We start from the raw sequence: 19,389 nt of genomic DNA on the forward strand, positions 1-19,389 counted from the left end.
TCACGCCGACCCCGCTCCCGCGCCCGCCCCGACAGCGCCCCCGCCCCCGCGCGCCCTGCGCACTCAGCCGAGCCACCGCCCCCAATCCCCTGAGAGCCCGCCCCCAATCCCCGCCCTGCGATTGGCCGCTCTCCCTGTCTGTCCGGCACCACCCCGGCCCATTGGGCGAGGCCGTGACACTGCCCCGCCCCCGGCGCGATCGGTTGGGGCGAGCCGAGAGTAAATAGACGCCGGAGCCCAAGATGGCGGAGCCGCCCAGTCCCGGTCGTGGCGCGGCGCCCCCCGAGCAGGAGCTGCTCGGCGCCAGGACGGCCCCGGACGCGAAAGGTTCCCGCGGATCCCTGCCGGCCGCCAAGAAGGTGAAGGGAGCCGAAGAGCGGAGCCTGAAGGGCGCTAAGCGCGTCAACGGTGAAGGGGGCGGCGGTGGCGGGAGCGCCAAGCAGCCGCTGCCCGCGGTCGTGCCCAGCTACAGCGGCCCCGGGCCGTGGGGCTTCGCCACGGTGCCCTCGGGCCCCTCGGCGGGCGCGGGGGGCTTTGCTTTTCCTTCCCCGCTGTCCCGGAAGCTGCTGCCGCCCGCGGTGCTGCTGCCGCCGTCCGCCTCCCCCTCCTCGTCCCACCCGCAGCACCAGCACCGCCACCACCGGCACCGCCTGGCGCTGGCGGCCGAGGCGGGAGGCGGCGGCAGCGGCGGCAGCGCCAAGCCCAAGAGACCCAAGGAAAAGCGGGACAAGGAGAGGAGGAAGCACGGGGCGCTGCCCGTTGTGGCGGCGGCGGGAGATGGCGGCGGGGCCCTGAGCCGGGAGGAGAACGGGGAGGTGAAGCTGCTGTTCCCGAAAGGTGAGCGGCGGGGCAGCGCCGGCAGCGGGGGCCGGGAAGGGAGGGCTGGAAGGGGCAGCGAGCGCAGGGGGCCTCGCTGGAGCTGCCCGGCGGCAGCGGGAGGTGGCTGCGACCCGGCCGGGGGCTGCGGGCAGCGCTGGACCCGGTCACACATCGCTGGCGTTGTGTAGGTTCGTGGGGAAGGCAGCGGCGGTTCCGTCCGCCGTCAATCCTGTCAAAAAAGGGGGTGTGGAATTAGCGATGGCGTCAGCCAGAAGCTGCCAGAGGCCTTAGGTTTTCTTACCTATTAGGGAAATGAGGATGCCGAGTAATTTATTAGAAATGTGCGAACAAAATTAAATTAGGGAAAAACGAAGAACGTGTTGCAAAATATCGCCGTAATTTAAAAATTAAATCCTAAATCATCTAATTTCTTAGGCTATTAATTTTTACAGACTAAGTCATTGAATACAAGTTAAAATGCAGTTAAAATTTAGATACTTTGGCTTTAGATATCTCATGTAGCTGCTGCTCCAGGCTTTCTTTATTTTTTGAAGATCACATTTCCCAAGGAATGCTCGAGGTCCTCAGGATAAGGGGAGGAGTGCTAGGTTAGTTCATTAGTGGTGCTGGACAAAAATGGCCATACGAGGTAGGACGAGATGTCAGGCAAGAGTCTTGCTTGGATTCCTGCTGTGATCTACAGAAAATATTGAGAACTAAAAGACAATACATTAATACATGATGACAGTACAAGAATACATGCTTTTATTTCTAGTGTGTCCTTTTGCAGTCTCCAGTGACCTTAAACCAGATGTTGATGCTTTTATATTTATATTGAAATATGAGCAATTTGAAATGTACATTCCATTACCTAGTTTAGTCAAGTTTCCTTTATTTTAAAGGAAAAATAAATTAAAGCTGTTGTGTAAATAATTTAGGTTACTTTGATTGTGGCCTCTACCTGTAATTAAGAGGATCAGCCAAGCTTGTGGAGAAATATCAATATGCCTTTTTGTCTGCTGATTAGGTTTTCTGGGCTGCCTTAGTTCATTTTCCACTAATTTCTGTAAGTATTGTGGTCTATGATTCACTGACCATTGAGGGTTTTTTTTTTATTATTTACTTGGATCTTGATTGGTGGTGTACAAGTGGGTTTTAAGTATGTAATTTCAGTGCTTTCAAGTGTTCTGTTTTAGGGCTTTTTTCCCTCTTTGTTCCTGTCCAAAAGGTGACTGGGAAAAAGCCTTTAGAAACGATGCTCAATACCTGTTTGATGTTGGTGAAGTCATTTTGTCTTCAAGGATAGCTGCTAAGAAACTCACCCAATATCCTTCTTGCAGGGCTTTGTAATTAATAACCATATTTGCTCTGATTGCTGTAGGGTCCTACCAGTGTTAAAAAGAGTCATGTTAGTAAATCTTGGAACCATATTATAATAACAAGAAGAAATATTCTTTCACATTGGTTAAAGAAATTGACACTGATAGTGTTAACTGAATAATTTATGTGATTTGTCTTTAAAGAGGAGATTCTGCACCCTGTATCTGGAAAAGATACTTTTCTCAGAGCTTATGTACTCACAGGCACAATTTTTTTTTTTAGTTGCTGAGTGCTCAAAACAGATTGTTTTACTTTACATTTGTTCCTTGAAAATTTACCTACGTGCAACAAATAAATTTTCAAAGGCAAGCGATACCTGTTTGGCATCTGAGTCTATAGATTTCTTTTTAGAGGAGTAGTTTCTAAACCTAACATTTTGTGGCATAATTTCCTATATAAAAGAAGAACTTTATTTTAATTAAACTATATTTTTGCAGAGAAGGCTGTGAGACAGTGAAGGATGCACAGAGTCTTCTGCTGAGAGCTGCCAGCCTTTCAAAAGTGATTCAGTATTTGACTGTAGATTAAAGAACAGGTTTGTGCTGTTAATCCTGTGAATAATTTACTTTGCAGAGAGGAAAGGGAAAACTGCAGTTATGATGCAGGGAGAAAAGAATGGCTGGGGGGCAGGCATAGAGAATCCTAAGTACAGAGGAAAGCTAAGAATGACATTTGGGTGGGTGGGTGGAATAGTCAGGACTTGTGCATTGGGAGTGCTGAAGCTACAGACTGGAAAAAGATACCAGAGGGACTGTGGCTGCAGCATATAATAAGTGAATGTGGAATGAATTTGAAATGCTGAGAGGAAAGGAAAATAGCAGGCAAAAGCAGTATGGAAGTGATTCTGGTCTTGTTTCGGGGTGAAAGATTATACTTAGGTGCTGTAGAAAAGGCCAGGAAGGTAGGATAGAAGGAGAGTGAAAATTTTAGGCAGCCTACAGGGTGGAATTGAACAGCATGGGTAAATTTAGATGATTTGGAGTAATTATGAAAAACTGAAAGGCTTGCACATATAGGATATATGAGGGGCAGGGAAGTAGGAATAAAATATTCTCCTTCAGGTGTAATGAGCTGAGTTTGTAGAAGCTGTCATCAGTGCATTCTAAAAATCAGCTTCATGCAGGCAGGTGCAGTCTCTTGTTCCTGGAGTCTGCAGTTAGACAACCTTTCTGCTTTTGGTGCAGTGGAGAAGGATCAGCAATGTGGAATTGATGGTATTGATTGATTTTTCTCTCCTAGCATTCAGAATTGATACTCGTGCCAGTGTTGCACCTGCCAGAAGGAAAGTTGTGCCAGTGGGGAGACTAGAGGTATAGAGGCAGGAATACTAAAAGATAAGCAGGTGGAATGGGTGAGAGTTCTGTGGTCGTTTTGAGGCTCTGAAAATGGAAAAAGTCCATCCTCTTGTTTGCAGCCAAAATGGAGATGCACTGCAGGTGGGTACATGTCATTCTAGTACCTAGATACGAAGAGTTGTGTTTTTGATCAGTGAGCTGTGTGCTCTGCTGCACAGAGCTCTTAGGGTGTGATGAGAAAAAGCTTTACCTTTGTGAGGGAGACCGAGGGCCTCCACAGATTTCAGTACTAGAGAAACTGAGAAGCAAAGCTAGATGAATCAGGAGAAGAATGGCAAAATCTGCCTCATGAGATTGTTAGGACTGTGGTATAGACAAAATAATACAGGGAATCAGGGTGTGCAGTGATGTGGGGTAAATGAATGTGAGATCTGGCCTTGAAAGTAGTAGCAAATGCTTTTTCCAAATTTTAGTTTAATTATGGTAATGATGATAGGGGTGTTGACACTGAGGAGGAAATTGTGAGGTTTTTCACATTGCATTCAGAAAAGCTGATGATAGTAGCTGATCTGTGTCTTTCACTTTCAGTAGTGATTACGAGGTAAGGGAGCCTAGTTCTGAGGCACCCTAATTTCCTAAGTGATAGGAAGATGTTAAGCTTGGTAGTAGCCAAGAATGGATGATATGTTTAAAGCTTTTAAAAAATTTTATAATTTCTTCAAGTTTTTGTTTAAAGACTTATTTGGTCTTTTAATTAATTGCAAAGAGCTTTTAAGTTGCAGAGTCATAAGCAGGCCTTACAGCTTGTGATTCCATTAAATGAATAGAGTTCAGTGACCCCTTCAGAGATGATCTACCATGCAGAGAACCTGAAAGAGCCTTTTGCCGGATGCATGATTTATTCTGCAGATAACGAGGTTTAGGCTGTTTAAAATAAGCTTAAATTTCACTTGTCACGTGTATTCTGATAGTGGAACTAAAGTTGTGCAATGTTTTTGTTTTTATAACATAGTGTCAGCCTGACAGAAGTGATTGCTGTTCATGCTATGACTCTGCTGATTCAGTTAGTCATTTAACTGATAGTCTGCTCTAGCAGTTCATAGTTGACATTGTTTTCATAACAGTGCAAAGCTCAGCCACTCCCCTCTTCATTAGACAACGCCTGTCCAAATCTTTGGTTTTGGTCCCTATGTAAGGGATAATGATCCATATTTTCTGCTTTACTTGCTGTTTCTGTGTACAATTTCTCTTTCTCTCCTTTTTTTTTTTCTTCGATGATCCATTTGTAAGATTGCCTCAGTGTGCGGGCAATTGCAAAATGAGATTGAAATCTTTTGACTTGCAGATGGGGATTCCCCATATGAGCAGGAAAGCTGAATATGGCACCGTAGCTCTTGTTTTTAATATTAGTCTAATTTTTTTTAACTCTCCCTCCTTTGCTGCCCCCTTCCCACCCCCCTTCCTCTCCTGCTGTCTTTGAAGGATAGATAAGATTAGATTTCAGATGAGCATTTAGCAATGATTCTTCTGGTAACTGTTACCTTGTATTGTGTGACCCTTCTGGGATTTTAGCTTTCAAGAAGTTACACTTTTCAGTCTTAATAATTTTAGTCTGCATCCACTGGTATGCTCATTTCATAGTCTCTGTTACCAAAGTAGGTTGAAGAAAGTTTTGAATCTTCTTTTTCCCTTCTTTACATCTGGAGCTGTGCATCTTGCTTGTAAGGTTGTCTTTTATTTTTTCTTCTGCTAAAGATTTCCTCCTTCTGTTAACAACTACTTCCCTTTTTTTCCTTTTTCCTTATACTATGTGGCTTGACTCACTTCCCTCTCCTCTCTGTTGAATGTTTTAAATATAGCAGTCATTTTCCTGCTTATGAGGCCTCTTGATGACTCTCATCTGAGTTCTTCAATATATTTCCATTTAGATACCCTACTGTAAGCAACAATGTCTAGAAAGTGTTTAGGGCTTTAAATATGGTATTCAGGAGGAAGAGGGACTTCTCAGATTTCTGTTGCTGTTTGAGATTTACATGCAGTTCAGTTTTCAGAGCTGGTAGTGGCATTAATGTAAGTATGCAATGTTGGGATAAATTTGGAGCAGTACATCTTTTTCTTGAGGGACCCTGGCCCCTTTTTGATAACTTGAAGCTTGCTAGGCAGAGCAAGATCTAAGCTGGAGAGCCATGCCCTTCCTGTACCCCAGAATCCAGCTCTGTGTGTAATTTATGCAGCAGAAACTTACTCTGATTTTAGAATAAGAAATAATTTTTCGTAGTTGACACAAGATCAGGAGGCTGAAGCATTTGATCTGAAACCTCTTGAAGAGGCCTTGTTTGCAGCTCTCACATTGTCTGTTACTGATTTCAACTCCCCAGTGTTTGAGCTTAAACTTGACTCATTCAGTTCTGCATGTAGAAGGTCTCCGTAGAAGTGCGAAGCTTAGAGGAACTGGGAATTGTAAAGATCATGTTTAAGTTTTTTGGAAATGTTTTAATTCTGAAAGAGATCTGTCCTCCTTTTCATTAATTGAAGAGCTTGAGGAAATGTTCTTGCCTGATAAGGGGATTTCTTTAGTCATATCTTGGATTTTAAACTTAAATTACTGAAAGGGGTGTCAGCCATTTATTCCTGGTTGCTGGGATGTGAAATCTGTCCTTTTTTTGATGATCTTTATTTTATCTTGAACATACTGTATGGGTTTTTCTGTGTTCATTAAGTTGGGAAACCTGCTCTACAGTGTACATTGTAGTATTTAATAAGTGCAGATGTCAAAGCTGTTAACATGGTGATGTTAAATGTACTTCATGTACCTGCATAACCAGTTAAACATGGCTTCTTGAGGTTTTATTTTTATGGGTGTTTGTTCAAAGTGAGGAGAATGCTGATGGAAGGGATGGTAACTGATGTTCTTGTTTGCCCCTCCTTATTCTCCCTTCGTTTCAGTTACACTGCTAGTGGTGTTATCCGTATTGATGGTGTCCCTTAGCAGTAGTCTGTAAATATTTTGCCTCATGTGCAGTGACAGCCCTTAAATCAAACAGAGGAGAGAGAGGCAGAATACTTTGAACATAATCTATGACTGACTACTAATGTGAGTTACCATCTGGAAAATGATGCAGAGCAGCTGCAGCTTTTGGCATCTGACAGGGCTGTACAGCTCTCCTCTTTTAGTGCTGAAATGGACTTGCTTGTTTGAGCTCCTGCATGGGCTTCAAGGTGCAAATTTCCCAAGTGACAGCCACCACATTGCACATAGTCCATCCACTAAAGAGCACTTCCCACTTACTACTCACTCTCTGTGCTCTAGGTTTACCTTTTTGTCTGTAGAAAGCTTGCAGTAGAGGCAAAGATCTGATTAGATTGCTGAAATCAGGATGGTGTGTTCCTGTATTTACTGCTTAGGAAATCGTGTCAGACATTATGAGAAGGTATTTCCTGAGTTGGGAAATGAAGGACTTATACTGTACCCTTTAGTTGTAAATTGCTATTTAATGTATAAATACAGTGTGTATCCATTTCTTTTATTTATGTACTTAACCTAACATCCATAAAAGGTAGCTTTGGAATTTGAGGAGGAAGTATGCATATAATTCTTAATTAGTTCAGTTCATTGTGTAGAATTGTTGTAAAGTGAAAATATTTTTCAGATGCCCTTTAGAAAGGTGAGATGGCACACACCATAATAAAAGTCTTCCTGTCTATATGTAGCACTTCTTTTATTTTAATGTACTGCTGTTGCAGCATTTCTTTCGCGTGTGGGTGTACTGTTTCTGTGACATGCAAAGCAAAGAATATAGACTTTATGGTGACACTCCTTACTGTGAATTTGAACGAGACCTGTAGAAATCTCTTAATTCTTTGGGTGTTGTATTTTTTTCTAGACAGGGATTTTTATTCCTACAAAGCTCTATATTTTAAAAAGTATACACTGGTTTATTTAGTAGAGTTGGATTGGGTTTTCATGGCAAGGTTTTGGTAGCAGGGGAGATACAGGGGTGGCTTCTGTGAGAAACTGCCAGTGATGGTGGTAGCATCTCTGGGATTATATATTTTAAAAGGCGGGGAAAAGTTACTGCACAGGACAAATTGCAGCTGGAGAGAGGAGTGAGAATATCTGAGAGAAACAGCCCTGCAGACACCCAGGTCAGTGCAGAAGGAGGGGCAGGAGGTGCTCCAGGTGCTGGAGCAGATTCCCCTGCAGCCCCTGGGTGATTCCCTGGTGAGGCAGCTGTGGCCCTGCAGCCCAGGGAGGTCCATGGTTGAGCAGAGATCCACCTGCAACCCTTGGGGGACTCCAGCCTGGAGCTGGGATGTCCAAGGGAGGCTGTGACCCCGTGGAAGCCTTTGCTGGAGCAGGCTCCTGGCAGGACCTGTAGCCCTGTGGAAAGAGGAGCCCGTGCTGGAGCAGGTTTGCTGGCAGGACCTGTGACCCCATGGGGCACCACGCTGGAGCAGGCTGTGCCTGAGGGACTGCACCACATGGAAAAGGACCCACACTGCAGCAATTTGTGAAGAGCTGCAGCCCATTGGCAGGACTCACTTTGGAGAAATTTGTGGAGTACTGTCTCCTGTGGGAGGGACCTCACTCTGGAGCAGGGGAAGAGTGAGAGGAGTCCCCACCCTCTTGAAGCCAGAGGAGTGACTGAAGTGACATATGATGAACTGCAACAGTCCCCATCCCCCTGTGTCACTCAGGGGAAGGAAGTAGAGAAAATTGGGAGTGAAGTTAAGCCTGGGAAGAAGAGAGGGACAGGAGGAAATGTTTTTAACATTTAGGTTTTATTTCTCATTACCCTAGTCTACTTTTGTTTGGTAATAAATTATTTTTTTCCCCAAGTTGAGTCAGTTTTGCCCATGACAGTAACTGATGCTACATATGATCTCTTTGTTCTTACCTCAACCCATGAGCCTTTTGTTGTATTTTCTCTCCCCTGTCCAACTGAGAAGGGGAGTCCTGAAGTGACTTTGGTGGGCACCTAATGACCAGCCTGGATCAACTTGCTACAAGAGTAAGAAATAACTTTATAGTAATAGAGGCTTTTTTTTGGCCCTCAGTCAGTAGAGCTTGAAAACTAAGGACTGAACCTAGCTCTTAGTGAACTTCCATAGCTGATTCCTACTGTACTTGGATTTATTTTTTTTTTAACCTGGGTAGGGAGTATTTGCAACCTCTGTTTAGTCTATGACCAGTTATTTCCTTAGCACTGTATTTCTTTGTCAAAATCATACAAAGTAAAAGCATGTGTTTTGATAGGTGGGACAAATGTAATGAAAAGATAGATTTCTTTCTTTTTTGCCCTGGGACACAAATTATTTCAAACAGTTGACTTTTAGTCTCTTTGGAGGTATGTAGAGGCCTAGGAAGGCTCTGTGCTGGGGCTATGCTATTTTTGTAGAGGCTTATTTCATCCTCAGCAGCTCAAGAAGCTTTTTTTATTTTTCTTTTTTATTTGTTAGGAGTAGTCTTGGTGGAAGCTAACTGCATAATATTCTGTGGACATGGAAAGGTTATCATAAACATCTTTCTACCTTTTACTACCTTGTGATCTTGGTTCCCTACAAATGAAATGGAGACCAGTAGTAGCTTCTACTGGCCAACTTCAAAAAAACTGTACAAGAGCATTCCAGGTTTTCATAACTTCAACAGAACAAGATTTTCTTGTTTTTCCTTGCCAGTGTCACTCACTGCTTGTTTATTCTGTGATATGTAGGTTGTAAATGGCTTAATGTTGGGGGTATTAATTTTAAAGCAGGCATTTTATTAAGAATGTTCATGTTTCTGGATGTCCCTGAGGAGAATTATATGCAGAACTTTGTTTGAGAGTTGTGTTTGAGTTCTGCAAGCTAGACTAGAAAATACTTAGTAATACTCATAAACTTAAGACATTTCAACTGAGAATTAAGTTCAAGTGTTAATCCATGGAATAACTCTCATTTTGACACAGTTTTTTTGGGTTTTTTTTTAATGTGCAAAGATTTTTTTTTTAATTTCAGTATTTATTTATGCTTTTTTTTTAAAGTGAACTATTGGCCATTGTTAAGCTATTCTGTGAGCTTTGAGGGAGGAAATCAAAGTCTGTACATTCAAATTGAGTTTCTCAACTGTTTTTTACTTGCATCAGTCTCTACACTGGTTTTGTTACAATGCTGTGATTTCTAGAAGGGAAAGTTTACTCCAAACTTCCCTCAGCTGCATTGTATTTGCAATCGCTTATGGTACGATTTACTTGTGGCTGTTGCTGGGGGATGTTACAGAACACATTCATTGTTTCTTTTGTTGGGAAGGTTTCACCATTGACTCTAATTGCTTTCTAGATGTGAAAAAAAACTAGAGCCTCTTTAAAAGGTTCTCTGTCTTTATGTGTTGCTTCTGACAAAACTGGAAGATTCATTGGCCTCATTTTCATGAGCTGGCAGTAAAAGATTCTTGCAGTCTTTTGTCCTCTTTCAGCAAGACTCAACATCTGCATATGCTCTTTAATCTTACTTTGATTTGTAAGTGATAGCAGAAGTCAAGTGTGCCTCTTAACCATACAAAAATGTTGGGATAAAATCTAGGTCTTCCCATGATAATTGTAGTTTTGGCTGAGTTGAACATTCAGCCAAGGTTATAAATCAAGCCTGGTGTTACTGCCTACTGGCTGAGTGTCTGCTTTCAGAGTGTTACATTAACTCCTCTTGCACAATTTACCCAACTTCATACTCAAGTTGCAGGAGATTTATAAATTAGGGATTCCTTTTTGGGGAGAAACAGGTTGGAGAGGAAGATTTATGTCTGTTTAACCTATTCATAGAAAGGTTTATGTTGCTTAGGAAAGCTTGTTTGGTTTCCGTGGTCTGCTATACGTATAAATCTGCTTTGTCATCCATCCCTTCCCACAGAGATGTTAGGAGGAGGCTGTTCTTGGACATGGCTGTTTCAGTAACTTAGAACTAAGACATCCTGTAAGTGCAGCTACCTTATTATATTTGTGCCAGTATAGTTTCTGTTCTCTCCCTGCTGCTTATGATCTGTGGAGAGGCAAGAGACATGTCTCAGTTGCCATCTATTTTGGTTTTTATTTGACTTATTTTCTTATGACTCTCCCTAAAAGACATTCTTTGCTTCACCCTAAGAATTGCAAGGGTTTAAGTTCTGTATCCTCATTAGAATATTCCTCAGAGGAAAGATATGAATGCTGTGGAATCACAGTTAGAGCATTCATTTATGTGGATTACTGTCAGCTCTTTGCACCTTTATCAACATGCTTACTGAGTAGTTTGGTTAGGGGTCACTCTACATTGCCTTCTAGAATTGAGGGCTTTCTTTAGTTTGGTTCTGAAATATTTCTCATTTGTTAGTAGTGAACATACTCACTACTTCTATTTTATGTGAATGCTTAAGGAAGAGTAATTGGATTTCTTTGCTTCCACTTGGGGTTTATAATGCAACTACCATGAATAAAACATCAAGGCTGTCTCTCAGCTGTATTACTGAAGCATAACATTATGTAGAAGCTTGAAATCAGATTTCCTCTTTCCCTGTGGAGGTTAAAAAGCCCAGCGAACTCTTTGAGCAGGTACTGGCTTCAGGCCAGGAAATAAGGTGTGAAGTGTTGGTTTCACTGCATATAAGCCTAGTAAAATCTGACTTCTTTAATGCTTGGCCTCTTAAGTGAATCTCAACTTGGCTTGCAAAGATGACTGCTTGAAGCTATGAATTCCTCTAGGTCTAGTATTTTACATGCAGAAAGCGTGCCTAGAGGCTCTGCTTTTCTATGTCAGGGATTTAAAAACTGGAGTGACTTGACAAGAAAGTAAATGAAAAATGAGACTGCTCAGGTAAGCTGTTGCTGATTGTAGGTAAGCAGGGGAAGCACCAGTGAATTAAATCTGCTGTGTGAATACAGCATGTCTCATGTTTTTATTAATTATATCTATTGCTATTGATGCATTAGCCTATGAATATAATATAAAGGATTTTTCATTTGACAGATTAAACTATCTTTCCCAGGAATTTGCAAAAGCCTTTAAGTTCAGAGTGTGTATAGATAGTATTCCAGTTTCAACAAATGAGCTGGCTGCAGATGCAAAATAAGAGCAGAAGGTACAGGAGTAAGCAAAAATTACTATACAGTTAACTTGCTGGGTTGTTGCATACAGCCACAACATAACAAACAAAACTTTTCTGAGTTAAAGAAGCTTATGTTGGATTATGCAACAGATAAATATTAGCTTTTCATATTGTAAGTACTGGGATTTCCTTGTAACTCCTCCTCTTTATCCTCTTAATAGAGCTTGCATAAGAGTAATAGGAAACATGTATGTTACAATTACTTTTCTGTTCTTTCTTAATAGTGAAACATTTGCATTTCAGGTCAAATCAAAGACAAAGTTAAAGAAAGGGAGAAGAAGCAAAAAGAAAAGAAGAAGCACAAACTAATGAATGAAATCAAGAAAGAAAATGGAGAGATCAAATTACTGCAGAAAGGTAGGTTCAAACTATATAGTGATTTTTCATTCTAGTGCTAGAAGTATTTGTGATTGGATGCTGTGTTTTAATACTATGTTTTTCATTTAAGTTATGCCATGGTAATTACTGGTACAAAAGTTGCAAATTAAAACCTGATAGAGATGTTAATTTTTTTGTCAACTGTTCTAGGAAATTAAAGATAAAACTATCATCACAGTGTTGTATATACAATAGTAGTAATGGGAAAGACCAGTACTTCAAGGAACAATATTAGGAATTCTTGAATGACTGCTGACAAGATGTAGGTTATCATTTTATGTCTTGTGGAGAGGAAAGATGAATGCCTGTTACAGTTTTATGTCTAACATTAATTGTACAAGACTGAGTAATTAAGGAGCTTTGTCAGATACTAGGCAACTGTATGCAACATGCAGTCTTAATTTTGGCTAATTTCTTCAACTTAGTTTTCTGTAATGAAACGTAGTTAAGGTTACATTCTCATGTGGCTTGCACATCTGTTGAATCTTAGAATTGTACAGTAGTTGAGGTTGGAAGGGATCTAGTCCAACTGCTCCAAGCATGATCAACTAGAGCAGATTGCCCAGGATTATCAGACTCTTTATCTCCAGGGCTGGAGGTAACAGTCTCACTGGACACTACATTCAGATTCTATATACAGGTTTTTTTTTTATAATGATGATAAGAGACTGGAACAGGTTGCCCAGAGAGGTGATGAATATTCCATCCCTGGCAGTGTTCAAGGTCAGGTCAAGAATTGGGCTCTGAGCAACCAGATCTAATTGTGAAGATGTTCCTGCTAATTGCAGCGACTTAGACGAGATGGTCTTGAAAGGTCCATTCCAGCGCAAGCTGTGTCTGTTGTATGGTCTATGAAGAAAAGCAGAGACTGCTGGGACTGATAGGCCTGGAGGAGAGGAGGCTCAAGGAGGGTCTTACCAGAAAAACCTGATGAAAGGGAATGAAGAAGAAGGTCATTAACCTTCACGGGTTTATTTCTTCCAGGTGCAGGGTTTTACCCACCCCCTTCATGAATCCCCCAAGTTTCTAAATTTCTACAACCTCTTGAGGCCCCTCTCACTGACAGTGCAACTCTGTGGTGCATCAACTCCTCCTTCCAATTTTGGATCAGCTGCAGCTATCTGAGGGTGTGCTCTGTCCCATGATGCCATCAATGGAGAGGCATTGATGCAAAATATTAAGGTCTGGATTACTCCAGCAGTGCCTGTTTCCAGCTGGAATTTGTGCTGCTGCTCACAACCCTTTGAGCACAGCAGTTACGCCAGTACTTGAACCACCTTACTCTTCACTTAGGTCATGCTGCATCAGATTTTTTTGTGAGGGTGTTGCTTATTTGAGTAGACCAAATGCTTTTTTAATGTTATTTTCAGATTCTGCTTTTGAAGTTAGGAACAAATTCCTGATATGTTTTTGTGTTACCTCCTATACTGTAGGATTTAATTTGCAAACCAGAAAGTGAAACTCTCAAATCAAATCTTGAACTTCAGAATGCTCATAAGAGGTCAGAGGCACAGAACCCTGTAATTACTACATCACGTATTATACTCTACACACAAGTAACTGTATTAACAACAATGACAGCTTAAAACCTGTGTTGATCAGATCTCAGAGTACTGCTTTGAACTTGAGGATTGTGTAAGCTGGTGACTTCCTGTGAAAAGAGCAGGTGTGACTAGTCTTTGCTGAGCATGGAAGGAAGTCAGTGGTTGATATACTGGGCAACACTTAACTGCCGTAATAGTGGGTTCTTTAGGCTTTGAGTAGCAGCCATTTATTACACTGGGTCCTGTTTCTGTTGCCATTCAGCAGATGAGGTGCAATCTTCAAAGACAGCAAGTTGTGTTACACTGATCTAATGGATGATACCTAATGAGGCTGTTGACCTAAAATTGTGCTTTATTTTCAGGTTAATGTTAAAGTGCATATGCCCAGGGACTGTTAGAACACCTCTTTTGAGAAGCAGGATAGCTTATTTTCACAGCAAACAGTGCTACAAGTGCATTAGATGTTTTGCCTCTATTTTATTTGACTTTTTATCACTCAAGTATATTTTAAGTTTTCTTTAAGGTGTTGGCTGTTAAGTGTTTTGTAGAGGCTGTGTTTGGTTTGCCAGTATCCTGCAAAATTGACTCCTATTTCAGGGAAAGAAGGGAGTGAGTCAGGAGAGCAGACAGTTATTTAGAGCAGACAGATCATCTCCACAGGATTTGTATCCTGTTCAGAACGGCAGCTTGGTGTCTTCTGTGGGCCTCCAAAATCTGACTGGATGTGCTTGTATGTGCTGTGAGGTTTGTATAACATTTCCTGAGCTGTCCTGCTGATCTAACTTTACATCCTGGGCAAGAGATGAGAGAGCAGAGGCAGAAGTGCTTTATGATGCAGCTTCTTGTATATATCAGTGGTCAGTGTCTCTGACCTTTTCAATTACTAACTCTTTATCTAAGAGTGTCTTCTTCCTGTGTAACAAATTTCAAGCCCTATTGTTTTGAGCTGAGGATTTACTGTGTGGGCTTCAGAACAAAGTTTTGGAATGAGTCGGCTTTCCATTTCTTCAGGCTTTTGCTTTTGTAGTTGTTTTTTGTATTTTTAGTGTGTGTGAATTTAGAGACCAAGAGTACAGTGCCTAAAGATAGCTTATTTCCTTCTTCTAGGTATTAGATCTATATCTTCTTGTAAAATATTGCTATGACCATCTGTTTGTGGCTGACTTTGGTTGAGGGGGTGGAGGTAACAGCCTACGTGACTTCAGACAGCTGAACTGGCTGTCCAAGGTCAGAGGTGACGAGTTACAGAAGAGGTCAGTACTGAGGGACTGATGCCTTTTGAGGGAGAGCTGGTGCATAAGCCTAATTTTGGTGCTCTTAAGCTGAATGTGGAAGAGTTTATTTATACTTGGAGGCTCTGGGTTGTGAGCTGTTCATCTGCCTAAACTTGGGTTGGTGTTCTCTTGAAAGCAGTGATAAAACTTGCCTGTGTTGGAGAAGGGCAATTCTTAAAAAGGGTTTCTCTACTGTGCTTGAGGCTGCTAAAGGAAATAAGGCTCTTTCAGAGAGCCTGATGGCTTTTTTTATAAACCTAGAATTGAAAAGTTTTTTTGTCATCCTTTTGCACTTAAAAGATGTATTCTTTGTAGATAAGGCTGTAGAATTGCCTCTATGTCTCTCTACTGTATGGAAGGAAGAGCTCAGTTTTCAAACTGCTTGGCACATGAATATTGTTAATAAAAATTCAGAAACTCTTAAGTGATTTAAATTTACTTTTAAGAAAAATCTGCATTGTAAATAGTTACTGTCTAGGAATTTTATGTGAAATATTTGCACCAATGTGATGTGACAAAGTTACTGGAGTTCCTGTAAAAAGGAGGGTGATTAATAGGCTTATTTGTAAACAGTCCCATTTCAGTTTTTCATTAAAAAAAAAAGTCAGTCTTGTTTTTCTGATTATTTAAATCTGAGCACAGCAACTGCTAAAATGGCAGTAGGAGAAATTCTTAGTATGTGTTTCTGCACATACTTGGTTTATTGAATGCCAAAATCCAGGAAAGAACTGAAAATGAATATTTTATTTGCTGGCATGAACATATGTAAATACCAATTGCTTTCTAAAGATTTTTCAAAATTATTCTTCTGGAAGAAATGATGCTTAATTGTACATTTTTATGAACCTTTTAAATTTTTATAGATTTTTTTTTACATGACTAATTATAAAATCAGTATATTGAACATGAGACATCAGTCTTTGTGTCTCATTAGGGAAAATGTTCAAGTATTTGTATGCAATGCACATTAGTTGAGGGAATGAGTAAGACTGAGATAAGAGTGCAGGGCACATCGTCCACCACACTGATTTGGCTGATACTGAGTTTGCTTCACAGTCCTTATGTACCAAGTTATCAACTTTACCAATAAAATATATGAGTAGAGGTAAAACACAGATGTCAAATGAGATGGAGCAAGTGGCAACTGGAGGGAGAGCTGTGCTGGAAAGCTTTCTGCTGGAGCTGGGGATCTGGAGTTTGAAGCAAAGACTTCTGGTACATCAAAATTAAAATGTTAAATTTTGGTGGCTAGGCTCTCCTAAAGTAAGGAAGTGAAAACTGATTTTCATTACTGACTGCTGTTAAAAATGTTTGTGCCTTCCTGTTACTAGCTGCCAGGTAGAAAACTGTGGGAAACAAAGAGTTTACTGTTACTAATTTTTGGTTTTTGTTTTGAAATGTCTTAAGTCCCCTTCTAATAATTCTGGTTGTGACCTCGAAGTTGAGAAATAATTGCTCTGGTTGAAACAACTCAATAAAGTATTCAACTTCATGGCCTCTGCTTATTTAAAATTTCAGATCAAATGATCAAGCACAACAAATGGATAAAACACAACATAAAATAAATTTCAGGTAATGTCTGACTTCTTGCAAAAACTTACATTTGGAAGGTGTCTGTAGTTAACCAGATATTAGGCTGTCTAGCATCAGTTTTAATTACAAGTATGTGTCGTCATGTAATAACAGAGCATTGGCTTATTTGCATAAAATTTAAACAGTTTTGCGTATCAGTCCTTAGTAGTAAGTCCCATGTCACTAACAGTGACAGGTATATTATGGCACCACAAAAAATAAGGTGTGCTGAGTTACCTTGAAATATCTACCAGTCCTATAGATGTGTACATGTGAGAATTATTTTTCTATTTATGGTACTTAAGGCTTGGTACCTAGAAGATGGCTAAATGTTATTTAGCATTAGTTCTGATACTGCTGAGTATGTGCATGCACGAACAGAATGAACAGAACTTCCATTCTTCTGGTTTCGTTATTGATACGGTGCAAATTTTGTAGCTCTATCCTTGTGCTTAGCCTACTGCTAAGCCAAATAAGAGCAGAAGCTGTTCTTCATGTTTTTTATAGTCCAGTAAAGTGTAAGCTCAGAGTCTACTTTTTAACAACAGGTCAGAGGGGAAAATTCCTGTAAATGTGGATGGTGAGAGTGTTTTTATCTACCCCCTGTCTCTGTTATTTCTCATTCTTGGGGTCCTAGGACAGTGAGTCACATCAAATAAAATGTTTTCAATATGACTGAAAATTGTTAACTTCTGTCTAGTGTTTCCGAACCGTGTGGTGGAAAAAGCTTTTTGTTTATATGTTCAGTACCTGTTGTGTCTAAATGGATCTCAGGATGCATAGAGACAAACATGCCATGTCAGGCACTTCAAAATGTGTGAAATTTGATTCCATGTATATGTATGTATGTACACACCTGTACTGTGTATGTGGGTGAAGACTCTCTGAAACACCTGTCTTGAAAGTTCTGGGTTGCCAGTGTGTGCCTCAGCAGTAAGAGGTGAACCTCATCCAGTAAGAGATGTATCAAGTACTGCACTACTGTTCCCAAATCTGACTTAAAACAAAGTAGTTTAGACATCTCATACTTGTGTTGGGATCTGTATTTAAACTTTTGAATTGCTTATTTATGTTTTCACCAAATCTGTATTTCTGCTCTGGAGCAACTTGATTACTGGCCTAGAGAGATACAGAAAGCTGCTCTTCTTTTTTGTTGTCCATTAGTGACGTATCAAAGCAGTGTTACTGGTTTTGGAAGAAGCCGGTCATTTTACTTTAAAGTACTTTGATATATGCAGCAGAGGAGTGACTGAATGAGTGTCACTCATTGCAGTGTTTCTTCTCCTCTCTATGGCTTATACAGAAGAAAAAGAAGAAAGTATTTATTGGGCATTGTTGATAGCAATTCCAGGATTTCAGCAAGCTAACTCTTTTTGCTCTCAAGTATTTGCAGCTTCTGAGCAGCTTTAAACATCTGCTTCAGAGTGGATCTCTGAAATTCATCAGAGCAGAAGCCTTAGGCTAGAAATGTGCTTTTTTTTCTCTGTCACATTCTATTCAAACTTTACTGAGAAATACTGTTTACTTCTAGAAATCAGTTTTTCATTTCATGTTTGTATTCCTCAAGAGAACTGTCTGTACACTAAAATAGTTAAACATAAGTATTCTAAAATTGGGCATGTGCAGGTGTCAAAGCAGGGTGGAGACCAAGCACCACCCACACTCATTATAAGAGGATACATGGAGGAAATTGTAGTGTGATCTGTATTACAGATAAAGGAACTAAAACGTTACCTTTAAAAGGTAAGTTTTATAACTTCTTTGTTAAATTTAAAAGTTCAAGTGTTCAGGTTACAAAGATTTCTGTTAAGGTTTCCTAAGAAATTGATCCTGTCTCATAAATGTACTGTTGGGTGAGGTGGTGGGACTTTTTTAACTTGTAAAAATTCAGCTTTGTTCAATGCTGGGGTGGATGGAGAAGGTGTGGGGGACAGGGTATCTGAGCAGAGCAGGTGGTTTGTTGCCCAGAGGAGGGGTGGGTGCTGGTACCCCTTGTGTCCTGCTCTCAGTGGCCTGTATGCTTTAGTTCCTGTCTGACAGCTGTGAACCAGTTCACTCACGTAGCAGCAGAGTGAATAGTTTTCTGCTGAGCCATTAAGTTACCATGCAATTGATGAGCCTCAGTCAGTAGCAGCAGTGGTGCAGGATTGTGTGCCAGGAGCAGTGACAGAGGAGAGTGGGGGGCTGGATCATCTGGCAATGAGCTCATACATTGCTCAGCTGTGTCATATCTATTTGAAGGCTGAATAATTAAGTGTTGCATTTTTTCAGTCTTCCAATGTACAATTTGATTTTAAAACATTTTTTTCTTTGCAATGTGGGGTGTATGAAGTATCTATAGAAATAATTTTCTATATGTATGTCATTTGCTCCTTGTGGGGAAATTGAGTTTTTGACAGAACTTGTGTATGCAATAGCAAAAGCTCGTGTGAATTTTAAAAAGGCTCAAAACAACTAAGCAGTTTTTGAAGTTGTGTTGGCTAATTCCTGCTTGAAGTGGTTTTAGAGATCTGAGTTTTACTTTTGTTGGTATGCAGTTTTTTTTCAAAGTCTTTAATTCTAGTAATGTTTTTGGAAAAGCCCATTTGGAATCCTTTTTATCTTCTGATTTCTGTGTTTTAAGGCTTTTTTCTCCTTCAGTGGCATCAGTAGTTCAGACCTTGAAGTCAGGATTGATATTTTGTCTCCCAAGGATAGACACTCACCATTTTTCTCTCTTTCAGTTGCAAGTAGCAGTATAGTTGCAAGTTCAGCAGTTCAGAGCTGTTGCTACTCTTCCTGGTCTTTTCATGCCCACTAGACTTAAAGACTCTGGTGACAGAAAGAAGATATTAACAAAGAAGTAGTGAATATTGAATCTACCAGCTGAAGCAGTCCTGTTGCTGAGGTTTGATGCTGGATTTACATTAAATTTAGCCTAAGAAAGGACAGACTTCCATGAAGATACTCTGTCTTTTGGCAGTTGAACTTAGTTAGCTAAAAGTGCAATTGTGTTCAGAGACTGCACAGTG

At 40.7% G+C, this 19,389-nt stretch overlaps 1 protein-coding gene across 1 annotated transcript in view; it reads left to right on the plus strand.

Annotated features, from left to right (window-relative positions):
* Positions 1-242: 242 nt before the first annotated feature.
* The window catches only part of RSBN1L (round spermatid basic protein 1 like), a 45,257-nt gene continuing 26,110 nt past the window's right edge, over positions 243-19,389 (plus strand). The window contains exons 1-2 of the mRNA XM_053942381.1: positions 243-837; positions 11,854-11,967. Of these exons, the coding sequence (XP_053798356.1) occupies positions 243-837; positions 11,854-11,967 (709 nt within the window). The remainder of the gene's footprint in view (positions 838-11,853; positions 11,968-19,389) is intronic.

Source organism: Vidua chalybeata, chromosome 5 (genome assembly GCF_026979565.1).
Source record: "Vidua chalybeata isolate OUT-0048 chromosome 5, bVidCha1 merged haplotype, whole genome shotgun sequence".
Classification (NCBI taxonomy): domain Eukaryota; kingdom Metazoa; phylum Chordata; class Aves; order Passeriformes; family Viduidae; genus Vidua; species Vidua chalybeata.